The 24915-nt window shown below is 42.5% G+C and overlaps 1 protein-coding gene across 2 annotated transcripts in view; it reads left to right on the top strand.

Moving 5' to 3' along the window:
- Positions 1–24915, top strand: part of jade1 (jade family PHD finger 1) — a 129118-nt gene that overhangs the window by 88177 nt on the left and 16026 nt on the right. The window contains exons 7-10 of one of the 2 annotated variants that reach the window (XM_080194565.1): positions 4113–4324; positions 7026–7193; positions 9834–9950; positions 17369–17878. In XM_080194565.1, the coding sequence (XP_080050691.1) occupies positions 4113–4324; positions 7026–7193; positions 9834–9950; positions 17369–17878 (1007 nt within the window). The remainder of the gene's footprint in view (positions 1–4112; positions 4325–7025; positions 7194–9833; positions 9951–17368; positions 17879–24915) is intronic. The other variant, XM_080194574.1, reaches the window with a different exon arrangement.

The following is a 24915-nucleotide window of genomic DNA, read 5'->3' as shown; positions in this document are numbered from 1 at the left end:
GACCGGACGCATGTAGAGAATTCAGAACTGCAACTGTTTGTTTATAGCAGTGATAGTGAATCACGGCTCCGTAAATAATACATTTTCTACAAGCTAGGCCTATTAAAATGCAGCAAGCTTAGAGTCCTTTGTTTCAGTCTGGCATAGTGGAAGTTTCTGTGCGTAAGAATGGGATTTTCTCAGTTGTTTGAGCTGGCACCGTTTAAACTTGGCAGAAATGTAACTTTGTACAGTATGTTGTAATGTACAGTAGGAAACAGTGTGTGTTACTTGTGTTACATTTATTGGGAAAGACATTTTAATTGCTTCAAAGCCACACTGTGCAGCCGATTTTGGATGATCGGTGCTTTTGCCTGTTTACAACTTCACCAGCTTGGATGATCGCTCCCGCTTGCTTGTAGTTTGTCTGCCAGGTGCACTGACTGATTGTAGATGGAGGCATGCATCTTCTTTGCCTCCCTCTTCCCTGTGCTTCTCACAACACCCAGCACTGTGTACTATGTAGCTTCAAAAAAAAGCACTAGCCTTTCACCTTGTCTGAACTTTAGCCGTGCTTTCTGGAACAGAATATCCAATGAGTCCTAAGTGAAACTAATTTTGAACCTAATCAAAACATAGTTACAACACAATTTATTTTATAATGTGGTACGTTTTGAGTAATCTATGAATTTCCGGGCGTGGATTCCACATGAGGTTATGAGGTAAACTTTAGCTTTCTGGTTGAGGGTTGGAACAAACCAGCGCTGGTTTCTCATTTTAGCCAATTCAGTGCACCGCTGCTGGGGTGCTGATCTGCCAGAAGAGCCGAGGAGTAGTTAAATTGAGAATTGGCTCCTCTTTCAGTTGGATGTAAATGATCCCCCTGCAGTAGTTGAAGCAAGTGTTTTCTTTCACTGTTCCTGGCTAACATTTATATTTGAACCAGCAGTTGCCAGAAACAAATTGCGTGGTTCTTTATCTTGCTGTACATCAGTTGGTTGCTGCACTTATCTAATGAGGATTCACAGAACAGATTTTTTTCCTGCATCATAGAAGTGACTACATTTCCAAAGTAATTCATTGACTGTGATGTGTTTTGGAAAACTTATGAAAGACACTGGGCAAACTTTTGAGCCCATGTTTGGCATCTGGGCGGTTGTCAATGTGAGCGCAGATCTTGCTGGTGAGAACGTGACTTCGGATTGCATAGCAGGTGTAAACCAACCTCCCCCGCCCTGCACTGCAGCGCACCTTTACAACAGGTTCACAAATGTGAACCTGTCATGGAATGGTCTCCCCAGGGTTATTAAGGTAAGTATAACCCCTGGGGGAGAGGGACATGGACGTGGTCAGACAGTGTCCTGGCAATGCCCCCAGCATCGCCCCTTGCCCCAGGTTGATACATGCCCATGCCAATATGGCAGTGCCAATCTATGCCAAGGCGCGGGCTCCAGTAGGAGCCTCATGGGGTTTGGGAGGGGGTGGGGGGAAGCTGAATGCTGGCTGTGATCAGGTATGGGGAGGGAAGCCAACTTTAAGGGCGTTCAAATGGATAGGCATATGGATAACATTGGAATATTAGGTTAGAGGGTCATTAGATTGGTTCCACTGGTCGGCGCAACGTCGAGGTCCGAAGGGCCTGTACTGCGCTTTACTGTTCTATGCTCTAGAAGTCTCAGTGGTGGAGCGGGGGCAGGTTATTTTCAGTTCTGATTGGGACACCCTTTAAAGATAGCACTACGATGCCCTCTCAACACTATATAAATGCAAGATCTTTATTTCTGACTCCTGTGTCATCTTCATATTGATCTATTAGCCCTGCTGTGGCGATGCAGAGTGGGTGCCACATGTCCCCTTGCAAGCAGGAAAATTTGGGTGGAAGTCAGAGAAACAGTTCTGCAGAGGGTCATGCTGCTCCCCTCCCCACTAGTATGAGATTCAAAATGTGCATGGGGAGACTTGAGAAGAGGGAAAGGGAGCATTAAAAAGAAAACAGGTCGTTCTAACACTTTGTCACGGAAATTTATGTTAATTATTTAACAACTGTGGCTAACTATATGCAGATAGAGGGCGTTGATTGGATTGTTGCTTGAACATATAAAGGAGCACTGACACTGGGGAGAGTGTTATGGTAGGAAGTGTATACTTGTAATGTTTCACTCTGTGAATGATTCTGTGTTTCACTCTGTGAACTGAGTAAAGACTAGCTCTAGTCTTAGCCTTCACCAACTGGCCATGAGTTTAATAAAATAGAGCGATTGTAAATGCAGTTAACGTTCTGAGATGTTGCCCCAGTTAATATTGTTACTGCCACACAGCTCTCTGAAGTTGATGACCTATTGTTTTATGTGTTTGAATTGTTTAATGTTTTATGTGTGTACTAGATTGTTAAGGTCTGCGTAAGATCAATTTGCTACCTAATGCTTATATTTATATATTGGTGACAACGTTAGAATCCTTGCAGCGTGGAAGGAAGCCGTTCGGCCCATTGACTCTGCTAGAGTTCCTTACACAGACCTTTTCCCCCACCCTATCCCCCTAAATGCCACACATTTACCCTGACTAATCCATCTAACCTACACATCTTGGGACACTAAGGGGCCATTAACATAGCCAATCCACCTAACCTGCATATCTTTGTAAGGAAACCAGAGCACCTGCAGGAAACCCATGCTGACATGGGGAAAATGTGGAAACTCCAAAAGACAGTCACCAAAGGATGGAATTTAACCCAGGTTCCTGGAGCTGTGAGGCACTGTGCCACTTTAGCTTTAAGCACCCTCGTATGGTTTTGCTTGTCGTGCTCCCTGCATGGGGTGCCCCTTGTCTGCCTGCTGCTGGATGGGGTAAAGCCCTTAGGTGGGCAGAATTTGCCCACTCAAGGGCTTCAATTGGCATTGGATCAAGAAGAATGGCAAGGCCTTTCCCACTGCAGACTGGGGTAGAGATGAGAGGGTGTTGGGGGTTCCCTTTGGCCACTTTGGTGACCAATCCCCACCAAACTGGCAATGGGGGAGGGCATTAAATCCTGCCTGTTGAGGCATAAAACCATTGATGTCCTTAACCCGCAAAATACCACCTGTCTACCATCCTGAGAACCTTCTGGGAAATATCAAATATACTTTCTTGTTTTGTCCTGCTCCACTAACCTAATTGAATTCTTGGAGAAAGTAGATTAAGTGGATTAATCTTAGTAAATGTGTGGGGTTACAGGGATAGGGCATGAGTGGGCTGCTGTTTTGGAGAGTCAGTGCAGACTCAGTGGGCTGAATGGCCTCTTTCTGCACTGTAGGGATTCTATAGTTTTTGGAATGCTTTTTTCAATTTCTACATTCATGACCTGGAAAACATTGTGCAATCTGAATCAACCCCACAATACAAACAATTTTGGTACATCAAAGAGGCACTGGTACAGAAAATACTGTTATATAAAAGGCATGCCGGAAAGTTAAATCTGTTCTCATTGGAAAAAAAGGAAATGAGAAAAGATGAACTCACTGTTGTCCGTGTGTACTCATGAATGATTGTAGAGAGGCGTTTCATTTAAAATTCAGAGGACGGGTTAAGAGCGATTATTGTGGACTAAGGAAAACAGTAGCAGATGTAACTAGTGGAATAATCTCTCCAGAATTATTAACTTTATGAAATGGATTGTAGTTTAGCAGATGGGCTGGAATTGTGGCGGTTTCTGCTAACACTTTAAATCAGCCAAAATGTCAGAGAGGCTGATGTATAAACTTTGTACAAAGTTGTCCTTCACTGAGCTCAGACCTTTGCTCGAATATATTTTTGAATTGTGCTTAGGAGGTAGATTATAGTGATGCCATCCTGACCAATATGATTCATGTAAGATGTACTAAAATTGTGCTGTTTTCTCATGGGTATGGATATCTTTTTGAACAACAATCCATCTCTTGCCTGCTAACCCAGTTGAAATGAACTTGCTGCAGTGCTAGAGGAAGATTTACTGTCCCATGTGCAGCAACACGCAGCTTACTTTTGGTCAACTGTTATGGGGACACATGACCCGGCCTCTGTTGAGCTGGAAGTAGTTTGAAAGTAAAATTATTAACAGATGTAAACTGCAGATTGGCACACCATTCATGCAAAATGTTTTTGGCTAAATTTGTTAGGAATGACTGAATTAGATGAGTTCACCATGGAGAAAGTCATGGAGGATCTGGAGCGTAGATGTTATGATAACATGAATCACGCCATTGAGACTGAAGAAGGTCTAGGAATTGAATATGATGAAGATGTGGTGTGTGACGTGTGTCAATCTCCAGATGGTGAGGATGACAACGAGATGGTTTTCTGTGACAAGTGCAACATATGCGTCCATCAGGTAAGATAGCTGGCATTCATACATGGTTCATCTGTTTCGCTGAATAAGTTAATTCCTTCAATTGGAAGTTGAACCTGTGACAAATAACTGTTGAACATTGTGCTTTTTTTAACATCAAGCCAAGCATGAAAGGTATTCCTCCATGCACAAAGCTGGTGTTTTATTACCGACAGGCTTGTGTTGCAAAAGTGGTAGCCACATACATTTGTACACTGTCTTTAAGATAAGGAACTTAACAAAATATGTACATAGAGAGCTGATGTCAAGCTGAGAGAAAGAGCTGGGGGGTGGGGGATGGTGGGGTGAAGAAAGCTGAGTCTTGAGCAATCATTTAAAGTCAGAGGGGTTAGTAGAGTAATCTAAAGACGGAACCGATAGCGGCTGATTGTTCTGCTGCCTGTGGCGGGGCTCTGTGCAGGTGACTGAATTTGGTAGAAGGGAGGATTTTGGAAGAGATACTGGGCTGAAGTGAACAGCAAAATTTGACGTGGCAAGGACACAAAGTGATTTACAGCTAAAGAGAAGAATTTAAAATGTGACATGGGGAGCCAGAGTTGGGCAGTGAAAGCATTGGCAAGGGACTGTGCAGAATGTGAAACATACAGCAGAGGTTTGGGCATATGAGTGTGTTGAAAGTGGAAAATGGAAAGTCACTCCTAGAGACCATTTGTGTGGTTGAATCCAGAAACAACGTAGTTGAGAAATGAGAACTGTTCTGACGAAAGGTTATTGACCTAAAAGGTTAACTCTGTTTCTTTGTCCACAGATGTTGCCTGACCCATTGAGTATTTCCAGCATTTCTGTGTTAGATTTTCTGCATCTGGAGCATTTTGCTTTTGCACTAGAGGTGACATGACTCATAGCCTTCGTAAGCCTCTCCCTTTTCCCTATCAGACTTTATATTATTTTTAATTGTCTGATAGATCCATTTCAAATAATGTTTATCTGATCTGTCTTTGTTGCGTATTTGTATCTAATTGTCCGGATTGTCAGTCCGAGGCCTGAACTTTATGTTCACCACTCTCAGGGGGCTTTGAGGCAGGGCACAGGAATATGTGATTTTGCACGGATGGGATCCCTCACTCCACCATGGACACAATTTTAAATTGAGCAGGCAGGGTCTTGGAGAGGAAGATCCACCCTTGTCCCTATTAAGGCACTTAAGAAGCTACTTGAGGACCTTTTCCCACTCAGTCTCAATTTTCAGGCTGGTGGACGCTGGACATCTCAGGGTGGGAAAAAGAAAAATTAAGAACCTCAATGTTAATCCAGGCCTTTCCCCCTGCCCATGGTCTATCCGACGATAACCCATCTGTCTGCACCCTCAAACGATGCCCTAGGACATCCTCTTCCCAGGATGCCTGATACAACTTCACATTAACTCCTGTCACTTGGTCCCAGGCAGAACACTGCAGTGCCTCTTCTGGCCACTGGAGGGGCTGGAGAGCTGACAACCAATCTGAGTGGCCGGCAGTTCTCCAAGGTGGGATATCCTTTTCAAGTGCAGACGGAAGTCCAGCTTGCTGCCAATCAGTGCTCCTTTGAGTGAGGGGTCAAGTCCCCAGCATCTGAAAAATTCAGGTCCTGATGTTTTTGAAGAATGTCTAATCATTTTTTGTTTATTCATTCGTGGGACATGGGTGTCCCTGGCTGACCAGCATTTAGTGCCCATCCCTACTTGTTCTTGAGAAAGTGGTGGCAAGCTGCCTTCTTGAAATGCTGCAATCCACATCCTCAACTCATGTTTGAGGATCATGAATTTCCACTTGTCCCTTAAAAATGTTTGTCCTCGTATTCCTGTAGTTTTCCTACCTGGTGTTATTTACCAGGGTTTGGTTACCTTCCTGAACCATTTCCTGAAGTAACTGAAAAGCCATGGCTCTGTGGTTACTATCCCCTTATTGCTCCACTACGCCTGCTCCTTTGCCTGTCTGGCCCACACATTGGAACCATATGTAGAACAGAGCTCTCTGTATTGTGCTGATCTGTGACACAGTGAGTCAGGAAGCAATTTAAGTCTTTGCCATTCCCAACTTATGTTGTGAGGTTTATCTTAAAAGTTATTTTAGAATGAGACAGTTCCACATGAGAGTCACTCTCTGTAACCTTTAGCTGTAATTAGACACCAGTCAGCTTCATTGCTGAACCACAGAAACCATATTGCTCACATTTGCTCTGCTCTTTTACTGACAGTCGTACAAGTTATGCTGTTTGTAATCTGTGTGTATGTGTGCGTGTGTGTGTGTGCGCGTGCGCGTGTGTATACAAAACAAAACTAGAGGAGCTATTTTCAGAACTGAATAACAATATGTTTATTTTATGTATGGTCTCAGAATGGAAAGCTGAACGTGATTAAGGGAAGGTCAGTAGATGGTTATCAGAACTGGGCGAAGATCTTCCAACGCAGCGTAACCTTCGGCTAAGGGAATTTGATGTGTCCTGCTGTGCTTTGGCATAAAGTAGTAGAAATGGATTAGGAGGCATTTTATACGCTTGTAAATGCACGCTGATTGCAGTCAGCAATTGGCAACGGTGCCCTGATGACTTGCATACACATAGAAGCAAATTGGTTAATTGTGGTGACTTGAATTTTTCATACAACCTATAGCTGATTTACTGCTGATCACACCCAGTCACAGAGGTCTGAAATGAACCTAGTCATTTCCGATGTATTGAGTACATCTTTGTTTATTTACCACAGGCCTGTTACGGAATTCTGAAGGTTCCGGAAGGCAGCTGGCTATGTCGGACTTGTGCACTTGGTGTTCAGCCAAAGTGTTTGCTTTGTCCTAAGAAAGGTGGAGCGATGAAACCTACCCGCAGTGGGACAAAGTGGGTTCACGTTAGTTGCGCCTTATGGATCCCTGAGGTAAGACACAAAACATTTTATTACGATCATCTTGGAAATTACGGTAGGTTGTCTTTTACATAAAAAAAAGTGTGCGCTGTGATGATAAAGTAGTTCAAGTGGGCCCAATTAAGATTATGATTTTGCTATAGAAATTAAACAATCACTTTTGCAATGATCAAGAGTTTTTAAAGAGGCATTGAGTATGTGGTAGAAGTGGTTCAGTCATTTTTAATACTTGAAGATTCCTGGAATTCTACATTGATATGCATTGGATGTTGCCAGTTCCACTAAAACTTCCATTTGGCTCTTGGCACTAATGAAATAATTTAAGAAAGGGTATTTTATATTCATAGTAAAATTTGCTCTTAATTAAATGTGCTATGGATCTTCTATTGTGGTTGTTTCAGAAGCACAAATCACAGTGACAGCCTGGAAGGAAGCAAATTGCTCCAGTTTCTTTGTGCCACTGTGAACTAATAGATACAACCCTCACTCTTATGGATAACTTTACCCAATCTTTTGAGCTTGACCATAGAGTGTTGTCATTGATAGAGCCAGGGAACGTGTCTCACCTGGAGGGAAAGGTGAGAAAAGCAAGAACAAGGACTTGTCAACAACCTTCTCACAAAGCTAGCAATGCTCTGTTCAATTTCCTCATATGGTAAAGTTCACTCCGTCTTTTAATCTAAACTTTTGTGGCTCACACAGCGAAGCTTGTGACTATATAGGATCAAGTTATTATAAGGTACTTTATTAGTAGGGCGTGGCCTGACAAAGGCCTGCTATTGAGGTCATTCATGATTATAGGGATATGTGAACTTGGAATTGTACAGGAATTTGAATCCATACTTACTCTGCAAATTATCTGTCCAGCACACTGGCATGTATTCTTGGCTGGTCAGGTACTTTCAGCAGTTTCTGGAGAAGGGGCAGTATTTGGAAATGCCTAGTTAAAATGCCACACATATGGTATGTGCAGCAGTAATTTTATTTACCCCGCAGTTATTTTATCTACTCTTGTGTTCATTAATACACCAGACCCCAGGCAAGAGAATGGCAGGCAACATATTTCCAGTTTCTACTGTACAGGTGCTACTGGGTGACCATTTCAAGCTTTCAAAAGTGGCTGGGGCAAAGTTGCTGCCCCGTTTCCCCTATTTTGCAGAGAAGCACTCAGTCTCCGACCAGCGCCTCCTGGATGGTACAATGGAGGATTGAAAGTTTTTTTTTCTCTTTCTCCTCTACACTCCATGGCTGTGGTGGTAACTTCTTGCACCCTGTTGGTGCTGCCTTGCGCTACAGCAACTTAGCCTCTCTATGCTTTGAGGCAGGATGCAGGTCTGAGCATTTGGAGGTATCAATTCCAGTCATCTCACAATCCGGAACGGTCTAAAAAATAGGCTCGGAGCCAGGTAGCCCCTCTGCGTCTTGAAATATTCTTTTTAGTGCATGCTGCTTTTTTAAAAAAAGTATAACGTAAGTTTCTTTTTCTGAGATAAACATTTGCACTTGGGCCAACATTCTAATATTTGTAAATGCTTCCTTTTGGGGAAAGAACAAACCTGAGTAGGAGCAAATATTTGCCTTTAAAATCTCTAAGCAGGAAAATGGTGGCTGCAGTGGACACAGTGATACGTTTAGCCTGTTAATAATGTGGAATTTCAATTGGTCTATATTCAGAGTCATAGGCTGGAGTCTTCCTTTCTGAATTGGATGTTCAATGGTGAATGCGGAAGTGGGAATGATTGCTGTTGTGAGGTGGGGTGGCTGACCATGTGTGATCCTACGCAGTTCAGTTCATTAAATATGCTCCTGCCAGCAGCTTGCCCCTTCTCATGGTGGTGTCGCCGGCAGGAAGCCAATGACTCCATCACTAGTTTGTGGGGTCAAAGATCCGGGCGCCATATTTAAAGGGCACCCAGCAGCCTGTGCTATCTTCTTCATCTTTGCCCAGCCACTGCTCCACCCTCTCGTGCCAACCCTAGCTCCCTTTCTTGGTCACTTCCCATGCAACTTCCCAGTCTCGAGCATAGACAGGCACCAACCCCCGCTCCCCAAAGAGGACAATACGGCAGCTAATTACTGTTTATCATTGGAAATGTCCACCTCATCAGATGCATGACACTTGTGTGCAGTTGTAAAAGAGAATATTATAATTTTTTTGTTGACGACGAACTTAATTCTGGCGAGCTGGCCTTTTAATGAGCGCGTGTGATTGTGCTAACGCACGGAAAAAAGCTAACCGACATTGCTCGTTGGAAAGCTTGACCTGCCTCTAAAGTCCCGAGAACTTAATTCCTAAAGTTCATCCTGCTGTTTTTGACCTCACACCCTCATTAGTTTTACCCGCCTGGCCAGCCTTCCTGATGGGAAGATTCTGTCCAAAGTCAGAGGCTGAAACCAAGATGGACTTTTATTTTCATGTTATCCTCTGGAAATGTGGCCCAGATTTGAATTTCTTAAATAAACAACGCACTCCTACTATCTTGTTTTCCAATGAAACAGTGTTTACGTTGAGATAAAGTTGGTGTATTCTGTGCCTGTGAATTCACTATATTGCACTTTTGTAGTCATGCTTACCTGTGACCTTTCTGCAGGGAGGGGGGTTGTGAAATCAGCATTGTTTGCTTCACAAAACTTTTGCTTGCTTGCTTTTAGGTTAGCATAGGCTGCCCGGAAAAGATGGAGCCTATAACAAAGGTCTCGCATGTCCCTGCCAGCAGATGGGCATTAGTGTGCAGCTTATGTACCGAGAAGACTGGAGCCTGCATTCAGGTTTGGATTGCAATCATACTTTCAGAGCAGTTTTTTGAGTATGCCTGTCATGGAACTCCTCAACTAATAAGGGATAAAATCTCATTAAGTGAGGAGAGAATTATTTTGCGTTGAGGCCTGAGGTAAATACCTATCCGGCGATATTAGTTTTTGATTTGATTTATTATTATCACGTACTGTTATCTACTGAAAAGTATTGTTTCTTGTGCACTATATGTTTAAAACATACCGTTCAGAGTACATAGGGGAAAAGGGAAGGGGAGGATGCAGAATATAGTGTTACAATCAGAGCTAGAGCGCAGAGAAAAATCAGGTTAACATAAGGTAGGTCCATTCAAAAGTCTAATGGCAGCCAGGAAGAAGCTGTTCTTGAGTCGGTTGGTAAGTGTGCTCAGACTTTTGTACCTTTTTCCTGAAAGAAGAAAGTGGAAAAGAGTATGTGAGGTCCTTGGTTATGCTGGCTGCTTTTGCGAGGTAGCGGGAAGTGTAGACGAAGTCAATGGATGGGAAGCTGGTTTGTGTGATGGACTGGGCTACGTTCACAGCTCTTCGTAGTTTTTGGTAAGAGCAGGAGCTATATCAAGCTGTAATACAATCACTGTATCTGTAAACGTTGGTGAGAGTCATAGCAGACATGAGAAAATAGCCTCCTAGCCTCCAGAGAAAGTAGATGTGTTAGTGAGCGCTCTTAAATATAGTGTCAGTGTGGAGGGACCAGGACAGGTTTTGGGTGATCTGGACACCTAGAAACTTGAATCTCTCAACCCTTTCAACTTCATCCCCATTGATAAGACAGGGCATGTCCTCCACTATGGTTTCTGAAGTCAATGACTCTCTCCTTCATTTTACTGACATTGAGGGAGATTATTGTTGTTGCACCAGTTCACCAGATTCCCTATCTCTTTCCTGTACTTTGTCTCATCAGTGTTTGAGATCCGATCCACTATGATGGTGTCATCAGCAAACTTGAAAATGGAGATGGAGCAGAAGTTGGCCATGCTGTCATGAGAGTATAAGGAGCTGAGGACACAGCCTTGTGGGACACTAGTGTTGAGGATAATTGAGGAGGTGTCTTTGTCTATCCTTATTGATTGCTGATAGTTATCAGGGAAGTAAAGGAATTGGTTGACTGAAATCCAGAATAAATGTTTTCTAAGTGTTTTATTAAGCTGATTCATATTGTATAGTTAAATTTTCTTCATATTGAAGAATTAAAAATATTTGAATGAGTGCCATTTTGATACATACACCCAGACAATGAGTGTTACAAACCTTCACACCCTGACTCAATCTTGTCATTGTTTGTCATTATTTATGTCTATTTCCCAGCATTGGACAGTGACTAGGAGGGAAACTGACCTAACCTAGAGTTCTGTTCTGAAGCAAGTGTGCATACTATATTGCTACTCAGTTTGAGATTGTCTAATTGTCTGCAAGGTAAAGATTGAACCTGGGGCGTTCCAGGACTGCATGTTTCAGTACCACAGAGCTCTTGACGAAACCCAGAATCAATACTTGTTTGAGGATTGTTACTGATACTGTCAGTATCCAATGGGGATAATATAAGCATTCATATTGGTATGTATAGTTTGATACATGGCAGATTGATCCATCTAGTTCAATATATCTTCATAGAAGTGAAACTGACTATTCGGCCTAAATAGTCCATGCTGAGGTTTATGCTTCATCTTTCCTCATCCAGCTATATCAGCATAACCATCTATTCCCTTCTCCCCTCATCTGCCTATCTGAGTTCCCCTGAAATGTATCTATGCAATTGGTCTTACCCTCAACCTGATGGCCGCAAGTTACACTTTCTCACCACTCTCGGGGAAAATAAATTTCTTCAGCGTTCCCTATTGGCCATATTTTCATATTGATGGCCTTCAGTTATGCTCTTCTTTACAGCTGGCAACACTCCTGTGTAATGGTGGCGCAGCGGTTACCACTGCTGTCTCACAATGCCGGGGATCCGGGTTTGATTCCAGCTTTGGGTGACTATGTAGAGTTTGCATATTCTCCCTGTGTCTGCATGGGTTTCTTCTGGGTGCGCCGGTTTCCTCTCAGAGTCCAGAAATGTGCAGGTTAGGTACTTGGCCATGCTAAATTGCCCCTTAGTGTCAGGGTAAATATGATGGGTTATGGGGATAGAACCGGGTAGAATTGTTGTTGGTGCAGGCTCGATGAGCTGAATGGCCTCTTTCTGCACTGTAGGGATTCTATGATTCTAATCTATTAAAATACTTTTAAAGATCTTCATTAGATCACCCTCAGCGTCATCCCATCAGGAGAAGTGCGATCCAACTTCTTCACCCTTTCCTGACGGGCATAAACTTGCAGATGTATATGCTATGATCATTTTGTGTTCTTCCCAGTGTCTTCATGTCTTTTTTCTAATTCACTAACCTAGAACTGCACACAGCACTCCCAAGTGTGGTCTAACAAAGGTTTGACACATTTGTAGTATAATTTATCCACCTTTTTCTACTCTGCTCCTCTAGAAGTAAGTTCTAGTGTTTGAGTTTGTAATGGTTTTATTGACCTGCATTGCAAAGTTTAATGACTTGTGTTTGTAGTCCCAGATCTCTTTCCTCCATGGCCCTATTTGTATTCTACTTTTCAAGTGACCTGCTTATTTTTCTTTTCAAACTGTAATACCTCATTTCACTTGTATCGATTTGTTAAATAAATGCTCATCCTGCAAGTTTATTTACGTTGTCTTGTTGTTTGATGCGAGTTGTTTGCAAATTTAGAAATTGTGCTATTCGTTCCAAAGTCTGAATCATCAATATAAATTGTGAGCAAATGTGGATCTAAGCACTGAACTAATAGGGCTCCACTTCTCTGATTTCTGACTTGAAGAAAACTATTTATCCATTCTACTCCTTGTCCCCACCTTCATAAGCTCTGTCCTAATTCAGAAATCTATTATGTGTTATCAACAGTTTTAAGAAAATTTAGGCATATTACATATGCTCTTATTATCCTTGTCTACTCTTTCTGTTAAATCTTCAAAGAATTCAGTCAGTTTGGCTATGCAAGCTTTTACCTTTTGAAATCCAAGTTGAATATTCACTATTGTATTTTTGATTCCTAAATGTTTTTCTTCTATTGTAGGGATTTCATTATTTTTCCACTATCTTTTGTTCCCTAAATAAGTTTTTCTCCCTTTTTAAATTTCTGTATGATATCAGTTAGCTGCCAGTCCTATGCCATTACTGCTTTCTCTAACGAATTATCAAGTGCAGAAGTGTTTCTCTCGGAAGACATTTTTCCCAGGCTTTAATGTTTTCCATTTGTTTCCCAGTTTTTTTTTCCCATTTCAATTTTGCCAAGTTCTATTCTCAGCCCCTCAGTATCATTTTCTTTCTGAATTATTGCCCTGTCTTTTATCATGTTTATGTCCTTCTCAATTAGTAACCTAAAATATGATCACTATTGCCTAGATACTCCCCCACTTTTACTTCCCCCTACCTGCTCTGGTTTGCATGCCGCTCTAGATCTAGGTGGGAAACTTTTTATAGCAGGAAATAAAGAGAATCAATAGATAAATCAGAAAGATAGAAATCAGGTCAGGGCCTTTGGATAAAATTGCTCTTCTTCTTTCTGCAGTACAGTGCACTATTGATTGGAGTCAGCTATTACTGTTCAGTCACATTTTTAAGTCACTAACTTGTTTGGCCATTTTCCCTTAACAGAATATACTTGTGATTTATAACTGGTCCTGTCACTACTGCTGCATACACAAAACAATCTTAATTAACACCCCATCTGGCGGGCAAAGGTTAACTCAATACTCATTTTTATACAGGCCTGGTTTGCTACTCCAGCAGCTAGAGGAAGATAATGGTTCATATTTAAAACACTTAAAAAGACGTAATAAAATGCTCCTTTTGTTTTACTATCCAATAAAGCAATTTTGATTTTGAGATAAAGCCAATGCGTTCGGCTGCTGGGTCTCTGTTGTTTGTAGGGCAAAGCTGCCTTCTGGGCTCTTCCTATATGGGTTGATTACATTTTTAAATTGTCACAAGGTTGGGTCTTACAACAGTCTGCATTCCAAATACTTCTGCAAAACATGATTGTTTACTTAAAAATGCTTTGACTTTGTTTTCTGCACTGACCTGGCTTGCGTATGCAGCCAGATTAATAATAGATCTAAACTAAGTCTGGTGAATTAATCATAGAATCTCTACAGCGCAGAAAGAGTCCATTTCGCCCATCAAGTCTGTACTGATCTTACCCAGGCCCACAATTCCTCACCCTCTCCCCGTAATCCAATGCATTTACCATGGCTACTCCATCTAACCGTTGGACATTAAGGAAGTATTGAGTGTCAGTATAACTCTGCATAGGCCTTTTGTGATGAGCACCTTACAATTTAAAAGGGAGGATGAAAGTATTTTTGGCCTGCTTTAAGGGTTCCTTGCAAAGTGAGGTTGGGCAGTTTTGAGACAGTTCCCAACAGCGCAGAATTTCGCCATCGTCAACAGTAGCTGACAATCACAGAGAGAGAGAGAGAGACCACAGTTTGAAAATGGTAGCAACAGGAATAAACTGGTGCTGTGGTATAGTGTTCTGAGGCCAGGGGCTGAAATACTTTTCTTTTTGGTTGTTACCTATTTATTTTTTTATAAACTCATCCCCCCTAGGACGGCATGATGGCACAGTGGTTAACACTTCCGCCTCCTGGCGCCAGGATCCTGGGTTCAGTTCCCGGCTTGGGTCACTGTCTGAATGGAATCTGCGTGCTGTTTGAATGAGTTTCCTCCGGGTGCTCCGGTTTCCTCCCACAGTCCGAAAGATGTGCTGATTAGGTGTACTGGCCATGCTAAATTCTCCCTCAGTGTACCCACACAGGTATGTGGCGACTAAGGGATTTTCAAAGTAACTTCATTGCAGAGTTACTTGTGAGTCTAATAAATAAATAAACTGAACTTCAAACATTTTACTGTACACAGAGTTGTCTCCTTCCTCAGCGAAGGTCAAACAATCAGCTTCCTGACACACAGTTAATCCTGTTAACCAAGTTACTCCAGCGCTTTTATGATTGCTTTATTGGCTTCTGTCTTAGATTAGAGGAAACTTTCATCTGCATCTGGCTCCTGTCACCTGAGGGTGCTTGGTGCTGACACCAATTGCCTTAAATGGAAAGAGGTCTAGTCTCCAACCTTAACATTCTTCATGCTTCGGTAAAAAAGATACAGAAGGGAAGTAGCCATGCTCACTTCTTCTGATATTCAGTAAAGAATATTAAATAATTATGGCATTTTTGAATGACTTGTTAGTTTATCTGGCGATTAGCTAAACTGGGAAAATTAGGAGGCTTCCTGAAAATTGGTGTAGGTTATCCTATGGGAAATTTTGAGGCAGTATAATTGGTTTCAGGGCCTCTTGGCTAGAGAGGAGTGTCATAGACTCCCTACAGTGCAGAAGGAGGCCGTTCAGCCCATTGACTCTGCACCGACTCTAACCCAGGCTTACCCCATAACCCCACATTTTTACCCCACTAATCCCCCTAACCTATATCTTAGGACACTATGGGGTAATTTAACGTGGTCAATCAACCTCACCTGCACACCTTTGGATTGTGGGAGGAAACCGGAGCACCTGAGGAAACCCACGCATGACACGGGGAGAATGTGCTGACTCTGCACAGATAGCCAAGGCTGGAATTGAACTCGGGTCCCTGGCGCTGTGAGGCAGCAGTGCTAACCACTGTGCCACCTTGAATAAACCAAGGCAGCTCCTGCATCTTATCATCGTTGATCAATGCTCGCTTAAGCACGGAGGTATGAGCAGCAGTAAGGACAAGATCCGAATTCCCACTCCCACCTCTCATTGCCTCGCATCCCAGGGATAAAGCATGGATACTTGGGGATGACACCTTGCTGCTGGACTGCAGTCTCATCCCATGCTTGTGGAAGCAGACCATTGGATTTAGTCAACATTGCCAAGAGGACAGGAGTGGAGAGAACAGTTGGCGGCAGAAGCGATGATGGTGAAAATGTTTTTGAAGGAAGTAACAAATGCTTTAGTCTCTGGCTGACAAAAAAATGTTTGTAGCTGGCACGAGGGGGGTGGGATTAGTTAAGTTGTTTAGTTAAGAGGTAGAGCGTAGGTCGCATGTCATTTTTGTTGTAGAGTTACCAACAAATGGTTTATGAATATCACTGCAATGGAAGGAGGGTGCATTTAAGTGTTACAAACAAGGGCTGGACTGCTCAAATTACATTGGCCAACATATGAAGTAGGTTCAGCATCCATAATAGTCTGAGAGTATGAGCGAGTTTGCCAGTTCTGTTTGTTGAGGTTGGGCGAGAGAAAGGTATGGACAAAGAGAATTTAAAAAAAATCATACAGAAGGAGGCCATTTGGTCCATTGTGCCTATGTCAGCTCTTTGAGACAGCTTTCTAATTGGACCAATTCCCCATTTTGTTCTATTGTGTTTATTGATTTAGAAGGTTGCTTTTGAATCTGTAGCCACCATCCTTTCAGGCAGTGTTTTTCTGGTAACAACAACTTGCTGCCTGTTTTACTCCTGCTCACCTCCCTTTTCTCTCTTTAACCAATTAATCTTAAATCTGTGATTTCTGGTTACTGATCCACCGGCTAGTGGAAACAGTTTCTCCTTATTTGCTTAATCAAGACCCCTCATAATTTTGGCCATTTCTGTTAAATCTCTTCCTAACCATTTATTTTCTAAGGAGAATAATCCCAACCTCTCCAGCCTTTTCTTACAACTGAAGTTCCTCAGCCCTTGCGCCATTTTCCACTACACTCTTTTCAAGGTCTTGACATTCTGCCTAAACTGAGTTGCTCTGAATTGGACAGAACATTCCAGATTAACCAGTCATTTTTAAAGGTTTAGCATAATATCCTTGCTTGTTGCTCTCTCGTGCCTCTGTCCATAAAGCCAGGGATCCCATATCCTCATCACAAATTTTGCAACTTGTCCTCCATCTTTCAAAGGTTCCTTGGGTTGATCAAGTTCCCTGACGTTTCTTTTTAATGTGTTTTTGGAAAGTGATCGTCACTGGCAAGGGCACCATTCTATTGTGAATCCCTAATTTCCCTCAACAAGGTGGTAGAGAGTTGCCTTCTTGAACCACTGCAGTGATGTGGTGTAGGCATACCTGTCAGGAAGGGAGTTCCAGGATTTTGACACGGGGCAATGAAGGAGCTGCAACATAGTTTCAAATCAGGATGGTGTATGACTTTAGGGCATTTGTTTTCATTTGCACAATGGCAGGTAATAAGTTGCAAACAGGTATATATTGAGGTTCACTGGGCATTTCCTTATATATCAGTAGAAGGTAAATGTTTAAAAGTAACAGGCGTTGTAATGTGCTCTGCATGACCAGCTGAAATATACCCTCTCCTTTTGTAATTGGATTTTTTAAAAATATGTTTGCAGTGTTCAGTGAAGAACTGCCGCACGGCCTTCCACGTGACTTGTGCATTTGATCGCAATTTGGAAATGAAGACCATCCTCGCCGAGAACGACGAGGTGAAGTTTAAATCTTACTGTCCAAAGCATAGCAGCAAGGAACCCGATGAAGGAAACAAAAGCTATTCCCCTGTGGACGTACATGAGAAAGCTGCCATCGTGGACAGTGCCCTGGACAGCATGGACCAGAGCCAGGAGGAGGCTCAGAGGATCAGCCTCCGCAAACAAAAACTCCAGCAACTCGAGGATGAATTTTACAACTTTGTCAGCATCTCGGAGGTGTCGCAGCATCTGAAGCTGGCCGAAGAGCTTGTGGATTATATTTATCAGTACTGGAAAGGGAAAAGGAAGAGCAATTTCAACAAGCCTCTCTTCACTCCCAAAAAGGACGAGGAGGACAATCTGGCAAAGCAGGAACAGGATGTCCTCTTCAGAAGGCTGCAGCTTTTCACGCATCTCCGGCAGGACCTAGAGAGGGTGAGTGCTGTTGCTTGGAGCTGCAATTCTGCAATTTAATAACATTCATGCTGTCAATTTCCACATTCTCTTTTTGTAGGGAAAATATTGTAATTCTGAATGTTTTTTTAAAAGCAAAATTTAAATGTTTTTTACTGAGCTGATTTTATTCAATATGTCTTTTTTAAAAACTCCCATTGCAAAATCTCCTCCACCTGGATGGTGCATGTCTCCGTGACCGCTACATCTGTGACCCTGTCCCAACACTGAGATTGCCTACAGTTAGAACAGAGGTGGTAGATGGTCAATTTCTCCCCCCACCCCACCCCCCTCGCAAATTACTGCATAATTCACCCAGCGATCCACCTAAGAACCACCTACATTGAGATAAATGGGCTAGGGTGCTGAGAACTGACAGAGGCACATGTCTGCAGGATGCTGAAGGTGGCCGGACAGGTAGGTAAAGTGGTCAAGTGGGCATGTGGAATATCTTTAGCCATCATTAGTCGATGTATAAAAGATGAGAGCTGGGAGGAACTTTTAAAAAGTACTGGTTGGGCAACCACTACAGCACTGCTGCAGTTCTGTTCACCACACCACAGGGTGCCACAGAGGAGATTTATGAAGACCTTGCCTGGATTAGAGAATTTTAGCTATGAGGAAAGGTTGAATGGTATAAGGTTGTTTATTTTGGAACAGAGGAGGCTAAGTGGAGACCTAATTTCAGTGTACAAAATTATGAGGGGTGGAGATAGAGTGGATTCGAAAACCTTATTCCTTTTGGTTGAGGGGTGCACAACCAGGGGACATGGAATTAGGGTAGGAGGTTTCAAAAGGATTTGAGGGGAAAGTTTTACACTCAAAAGGTGTTGCGATAACATATACAAAGGCCAATGAAAAGCGAGATAATGCTGGGCAGCTAATTGTAGGCTGGCATGGAAATGATGGATCAAATGGCCTCCTTCCATGATTCTATTAATTCATCAGTTGAGCACAACGCAAGAATGTTCACAGATTTTATGTTATAACGTGCCATCTTGCCCAGGTCCGGGATTGAATTCTGCTGTGGCGAGCAGAAAAGAACTTTAAACTCCCGGTTCTCATTTTAATTTTATAGATTTTTGACTGCAAAGAAAGGTAAAGTTGCTATCGCTCTGAAGTCAGTTTATTTTTGCCACAGTGTCAAGGCCTTTTGGGTTCTGGATTTTTGTAATGTCAGGTGATAGCCATCTCTGCACATTTGAGTCTTGCTGTTGGCTGCCAAAGTACTGTGGGTCAGATGTGTGGCAAGATTTGTCATCACTGTGCCTTCCTTGAAAGGTATGCTCTGCCACAAACAGTGTTAACTTGATCCTATCAAGTTCTCCAAGCAAGAATTACGTAATTCTTGTTGAAATGCAAAGGAAAATCCTGAAACTTCTAGAGCGTTGAGCTCACATACGACCTTCTTACTTTTACCACAAGCACGGCTTTCATCTGCTCGTCTGGTGGAGTTGGGAGGGGATAAAGAGTCTGCAAAATGTCTTCTTGCTGTTGGAGGATATGTGACGAAGAATGTTCATGCGATTTCTTATTTGTGTGGATGACAGAAGGATTAGCGAGCTTAATGATGGGAGGATTTTACCTTTCAAGATTAGCTGGAGCCAAGGGCCAACTAATGACGTGTGCAGAGTGTTCTTCTTTATTGATATATGGGTATTCAGCAAGTTCTACTTTCATATTTGCATCATGTATTCTTTGCCTTGTTTGACATTGAGAGCAGGGAGGGTTGGGCATGTACCCTTCACTTGCTCCCACCTAACCACCAATGTTTCATTAACAGACGTTCTGACAGTGCCTGAGTTTGACTCCCCACATACGTTTTCTTCTTCCCCTGGCTTGATTGAGTTTATTGTGAAACCACCCCCTCCCCCCCACCCCTGCTTAGCACTTCCTTGCATGGCTTAACTCAGACTGAGGAATTGAACAAAGTGGATTCAGAGTTGCATTCATCATTGCTCCATATCACTAGCACCCAGACTTGTCACGCCACAGAAAATGTTCTGGATTTTATGAAGAACGAGTTTGCGTGGGAGTTTTGTGAAGATAAATGGCATGTGAGTTACAAATATGCCATCTTTTGGCATGTTTGTTTCGCCGCAAGTGTTACGTGTCACACTGTTTTGCAAGGAGCTCTAAATTCATCAAGCCATTTGTTCTATTCCTTTGAAAACCACACGTGAGGAAGATCTTCCCTTCTTTTTGTCCTTTTACCTCTTTGAGAGGCTTTGGTTATTATCTCGCTAAATTAGGTGAACAAAAAGGATTTTACAGTGTTTTGATTAAAATTGGCTTCAAATATACTTTCCTTAAAATGGCACATTACTGTTTTTCAAGAGTGTCTGTCACCAGCAAAAATGTTTTCTTGGAACAACGCCAAAGCTGATTAAGTGTAGAAAATACATATAGGAACTATGAACAGAAAAATGTACTGTTTGTTCACAGAAACAATACAGAAAGTCATTGAGCACAAAGGGAGTATTTAACCTCAGTATAAAAACACCCTACACCTCGCCAACAGATTAAACAAGAGGTTGAGTTATCACCTGGGTAGGTTTTTTGTGTTGAGAATTTTCTAATAGGAATAACCTTGCATCTTTTGTTTATGGAAAATGAAGCCAGGCATTGTTTTAAGAGTAGCCATATTCTAGATATTTGCCCAAAGAACCTAAAATCAAATAGGTGGCACAGTGATTAGCGCTGCTGCCTCGCAGTGCCAAAGATCTGGGTTCAATTCCAGCCTTGGGTGACTGTGTGGAATTTGCACATTCTCCCTGTGTCTGCGTGAGTTTCCTCTGGGTGCACTGGTTTCCTCCCACAGTCCAAAAGTGTGCAGATTAGGTTGATTGGCCATGCTAAATTGTCCCTTGATGTTAGGGGGGATTAAGCAAGGTAACTACATGGGGTTAAGAGGATAAGGCCAGGATGAGATTGTTGATGGTGCAGATTTGATGTGCCAAATGGGATTCAGTACTGATTCTATGAAAATATGGAGTATGGCAACCCTCTTTACTGTGTAAAGTTACAGTCTCTAGCCCTGAATCTCTGTGACTTTGGTGGGGGATTGGTAGAATCCTTGGAAATATGGCAGAAATTCATCTTTACGCTGCTTCACTGGGCCTGGGGAATCTGGAAATCTCCCTATGGAAGTCCCTTCCATCAATCTCTGAACCATATAACCCAACAATCTCGGGTTTCATTCCAGTTCCCTGCTGAAATTTGCTGGCTCAGCAGCACTGCCGGATTAAAGACAGGAAAACCTATCAGGATCCCTACTTCTAGTTACTATGCCATAGCCCTGACTGGAAATACATGTATATATGTAATGAACCAGCACAGAATTGGCTTGGTTGTGATATCTTCTGTTACAATATTCACTGGCCAAAATCATTGCCAGTTGGATGATGTGTTGGAAGTTGTCTGTTGCCTTTGGAAATTTTCCTCACCAAGTAGTCAACTGATGTACATTTAGTATTGATGTAAGTTTTTGCGAGTGATACTAGCGAAGAAACGAACAAGGACAACTACAGCTGATCCTTAGGATTCCACAGGAAGAATTAGAGCAAATCAGCTACATGATGAGGAAAGCTTAATTAGTGAATGTTCTGGTATAAATGTTCTGGTTACACCTTTTATTTATTGTGGGGAGTACCACAAAAGGCTTTCTTTGAGCTTTGCATGTTTCTCTGTCATTTATGTCTAGAAGTGCTGAGTGAATTCTGTCACTGTTCCTCCCTCAATGAATATATCAGCTAAGCTTGAGGGTGACATAGTTGCACAGTGATTAGCACTGCTGCCTCACAGTGCCAGAGGCCTGGGTTCAATTCCAGCCTTGGGTAACTGTCTGTGTGGAGTTTGCAGATTCTCCCATGTCTATGGATTTCCTCCCACAGTCCAAAGATGTGCAGGTTAGGTGGATTGGTCATGCTAAATTGTCCCTTAGTGTCAGGTGCATTAGCAGGTTAAATATGTGGGGTTACAGGGATAAGCCTGGGTAAGATTGTTGTCAGTCAGGCTTGATGGGCCAAATGACTTCCTCCTGTAGGGATTCTAGGATTCTATGAACCATTGGCTGAGGGATCTTGAGTGCAGTGTTGGCTGTGTCACTTTCTCACATAGAAACAGGAGTAGGCCGTTCAACCGCTCGAGCCTGTTCTATTATTCATTGAGATCGTGGCTAACTTCGCTTACCTGCCTTTTCTCAATATCCTTTAGCTAACAGAGAAAAGTCTGTTTTAATCTAACATTAGCTGCCTTTTGGCAGAAGAGAATTCCAAACTTCTACCCATTCTCTGTGTGCAGAATTGTTTCCTAATTGCACTCCTGAAATGTCTGGTTCTAAGTCTTTGACTCTGTCTGGCTACTCCTAGGTTCCCTATCAATAAAAATAGTTTCTCAAAATCCACCCTATCTGTTTCTTTTCAGAACTTGAAAGTTAACCTTTTTTACATTCCTGGGAAAGCAATGATAATTTGTGTAATTTCCTCTCGTAACTTGACTCCTGGTACTATGCTGGTAAATCTGTATCGCATTCCCTCCAAGGCCAGTGTATTTGCGCAAGTTACCACTTCATGCTGTTAATACACATGGTGGTCAATACATAATTCCAGCTACAGTCTTAAACCATTAAAACTATTTCTTAATTCTACTTATAAAGTTTTCACTGCCCACTTACCTCTTCTCACGTTCTTTCTTATTGAAGCTATTTCATTCTTAATCATTGAGGCTGCCCCTTGTCTTCTAGAATTTTCTTGATCTCATACTGCAATTTAAAGAGCAATTAATTCTTTGCGAAGCACTTTGGAATGTCCTGGGGATGTAAAAAGTCACCACATTGGTATAGGTTCTTTTTTTCTTTAGCCTTCATTCCAGTGAACCAAACGCCGGGTTTTGGTTCATACAATGTTGCATCATTCTTCTTCTCTGGGCTGGCCAGCTTTGGGCCTCCCATAAGACCATAAGATATAGGAGCAGAATTAGGCCATTCAGCTCATTGTATTGCTCTGCCATTCAATCATGGTTGATGTTTTTCTCATCCCCACTCACCTGCCTTTTCCCCATAACCCCTGGTCCCTTTATTAATCAAGAAACTGTTTATCTCTGTCTTAAAGACATTCGGTGACCTGGCCTCCTGCAGCAAAGAGTTCCACAGATTCACCACTCTCTGGCTGAAGAAATTCCTCCTCATCTCTGTTTTAAAGGATCGTCCCTTTAGCCTGAGGTTGTCCCCTCTGATTCTAGTTTTTCCTACTAGTGGAAACATCCTTTCCACATCCACTCTATGCAGGCCTTGAAGTATCTTGTAAGTTTCAGTAAGATCCCCCTCATCCTTCTGAACTGAAACGAGTACAAACCCATAGTGCTCAAGTGTTCCTCATATGACAAGCTCTTCATTCCAGGGATCATCCTTGTGTACCTCCTCTGAACTCTTTCCAAGGCCAGTATATCCTTCCTTAGATAGGGGCCAAAAACTGCTCACAGTACTCCAAATGGAGTCTGACCAGAGCTTTACACAGCCTCAGAAGTACATCCCTGCTGTTATATTCTAGCCCTCTCCACTTGAATGCTAACGTTGCATTTGCCTTCCTAACTGCCGACTGAACCTGCACATTAAACTTAAGAGAATCTTGGACAAGGAGTCCCAAGTCTCTTCGTGTTTCTGATTTCCTCAGCATTTCCCCATTTAGAAAGTAGTCTCTGCTTTCATTCCTCCTTACAAAGTGCATTACCTTGCACTTTTCCACATTGTATTCCATCTCCTACTTCCTTTGCTCACTCTCTTAACCTGTCCAAATCCTTCTGCGGCCCCCTTGCTTCCTCAGTACTACCTGTCCCTCTACATATTTTTGTATCAACTGCAAACTTAGCAATAGTGCCTTCAGTTCCTTCTTCCAGATCGTCACTGCATATTGTGAAATGTTGTGGTCCCAGCACTGACCCCTGAGCCACACCACTAGTCACCAGCTGCCATCCTAAAAAAGACTCCTTTACCCCACTCTCTGCCTTCTGCCAGTCAGCCAATCCTCTATCCATGCCAGGATCTTACCATTAACCCCATAGGCACTTATTTACCAGTCTCCTTTGCGGCACCTTGTCAAAGGCATTCTAGAAATCTAAATAAATCACGTCCGCTGGTTCTCCTTTATCTAACTTCCTTGTTACCTCCTCAAAGAACTGTAACAGATTTGTCAGACATGAACTCCCCTTGACAAAGCCATGCTGACTCTCTCCTATTTTATCATGCACTTCCAAGTACTCTGCAATCTCATCTTAAATAATGGACTCTAAAATCTTGCCAATAACTGAAATCAGGCTAACTGACCTATTGTTTCCTGTCTGCTACCTCCATCCCTTTTTAAACAACGGTGTTACATTAGCTACTTTCTAATCCTCTGGGACCCTCCCTGCCTCCAGTGTTTGCTGAAAGATCACCACCAATGCTTCCACAATTTCCTCAGCTATCTCTTTTAGAACCCTGGGGTGTATTCCATCCGGTCCAGGTGATTTATCCACGTTCAGACCTTCAGTTTCCCCAGAACCTTCTCCTTAGTGATGGCCACCACACTCACCTGTGCCCCCTGATTCCCCTGGAACTCTGGCATCCCACAAGTGTCTTCCACCGTGAAGACTGATGCAAGGTAATTATTCAGTTCCTCTGCCATTCCTTTGTTTCCTATTATTACTTCTCCAGCCTCATTTTCCAGTGGTCCGATGTCTATTTTTGCCCCTCTCTTTCCTTTTATGTATTGAAAAGAACTCTTCCTATCTTTTGTTTTATTACTGGATAGCTTACACTCATATTTCATCTTCTCTGCCCTTATTGCTTTTTTAGTTGTCCTCTGCTCACTTTTAAAGGCTTCCCAATCCTCTGGCTTCCCACTAATCCTTGCCACTTTATATGCTTTTTCTTTTGCTCTTATATTGTCCTTGACTTCCGTCATCATCCATGGATGCCTCATCCTCTCCTTAGCATGTTTCCTCCTCCTTGGGATGAATTTCTGTTGTGCCTCCCAAATAAC

The sequence above is a fragment of the Carcharhinus amblyrhynchos genome, chromosome 1 (genome assembly GCF_965287045.1).
Source record: "Carcharhinus amblyrhynchos chromosome 1, sCarAmb.v2.hapA, whole genome shotgun sequence".
Taxonomy (NCBI): Eukaryota; Metazoa; Chordata; class Chondrichthyes; order Carcharhiniformes; family Carcharhinidae; genus Carcharhinus; species Carcharhinus amblyrhynchos.
This window is presented reverse-complemented; position numbering and strand designations above follow the sequence as displayed.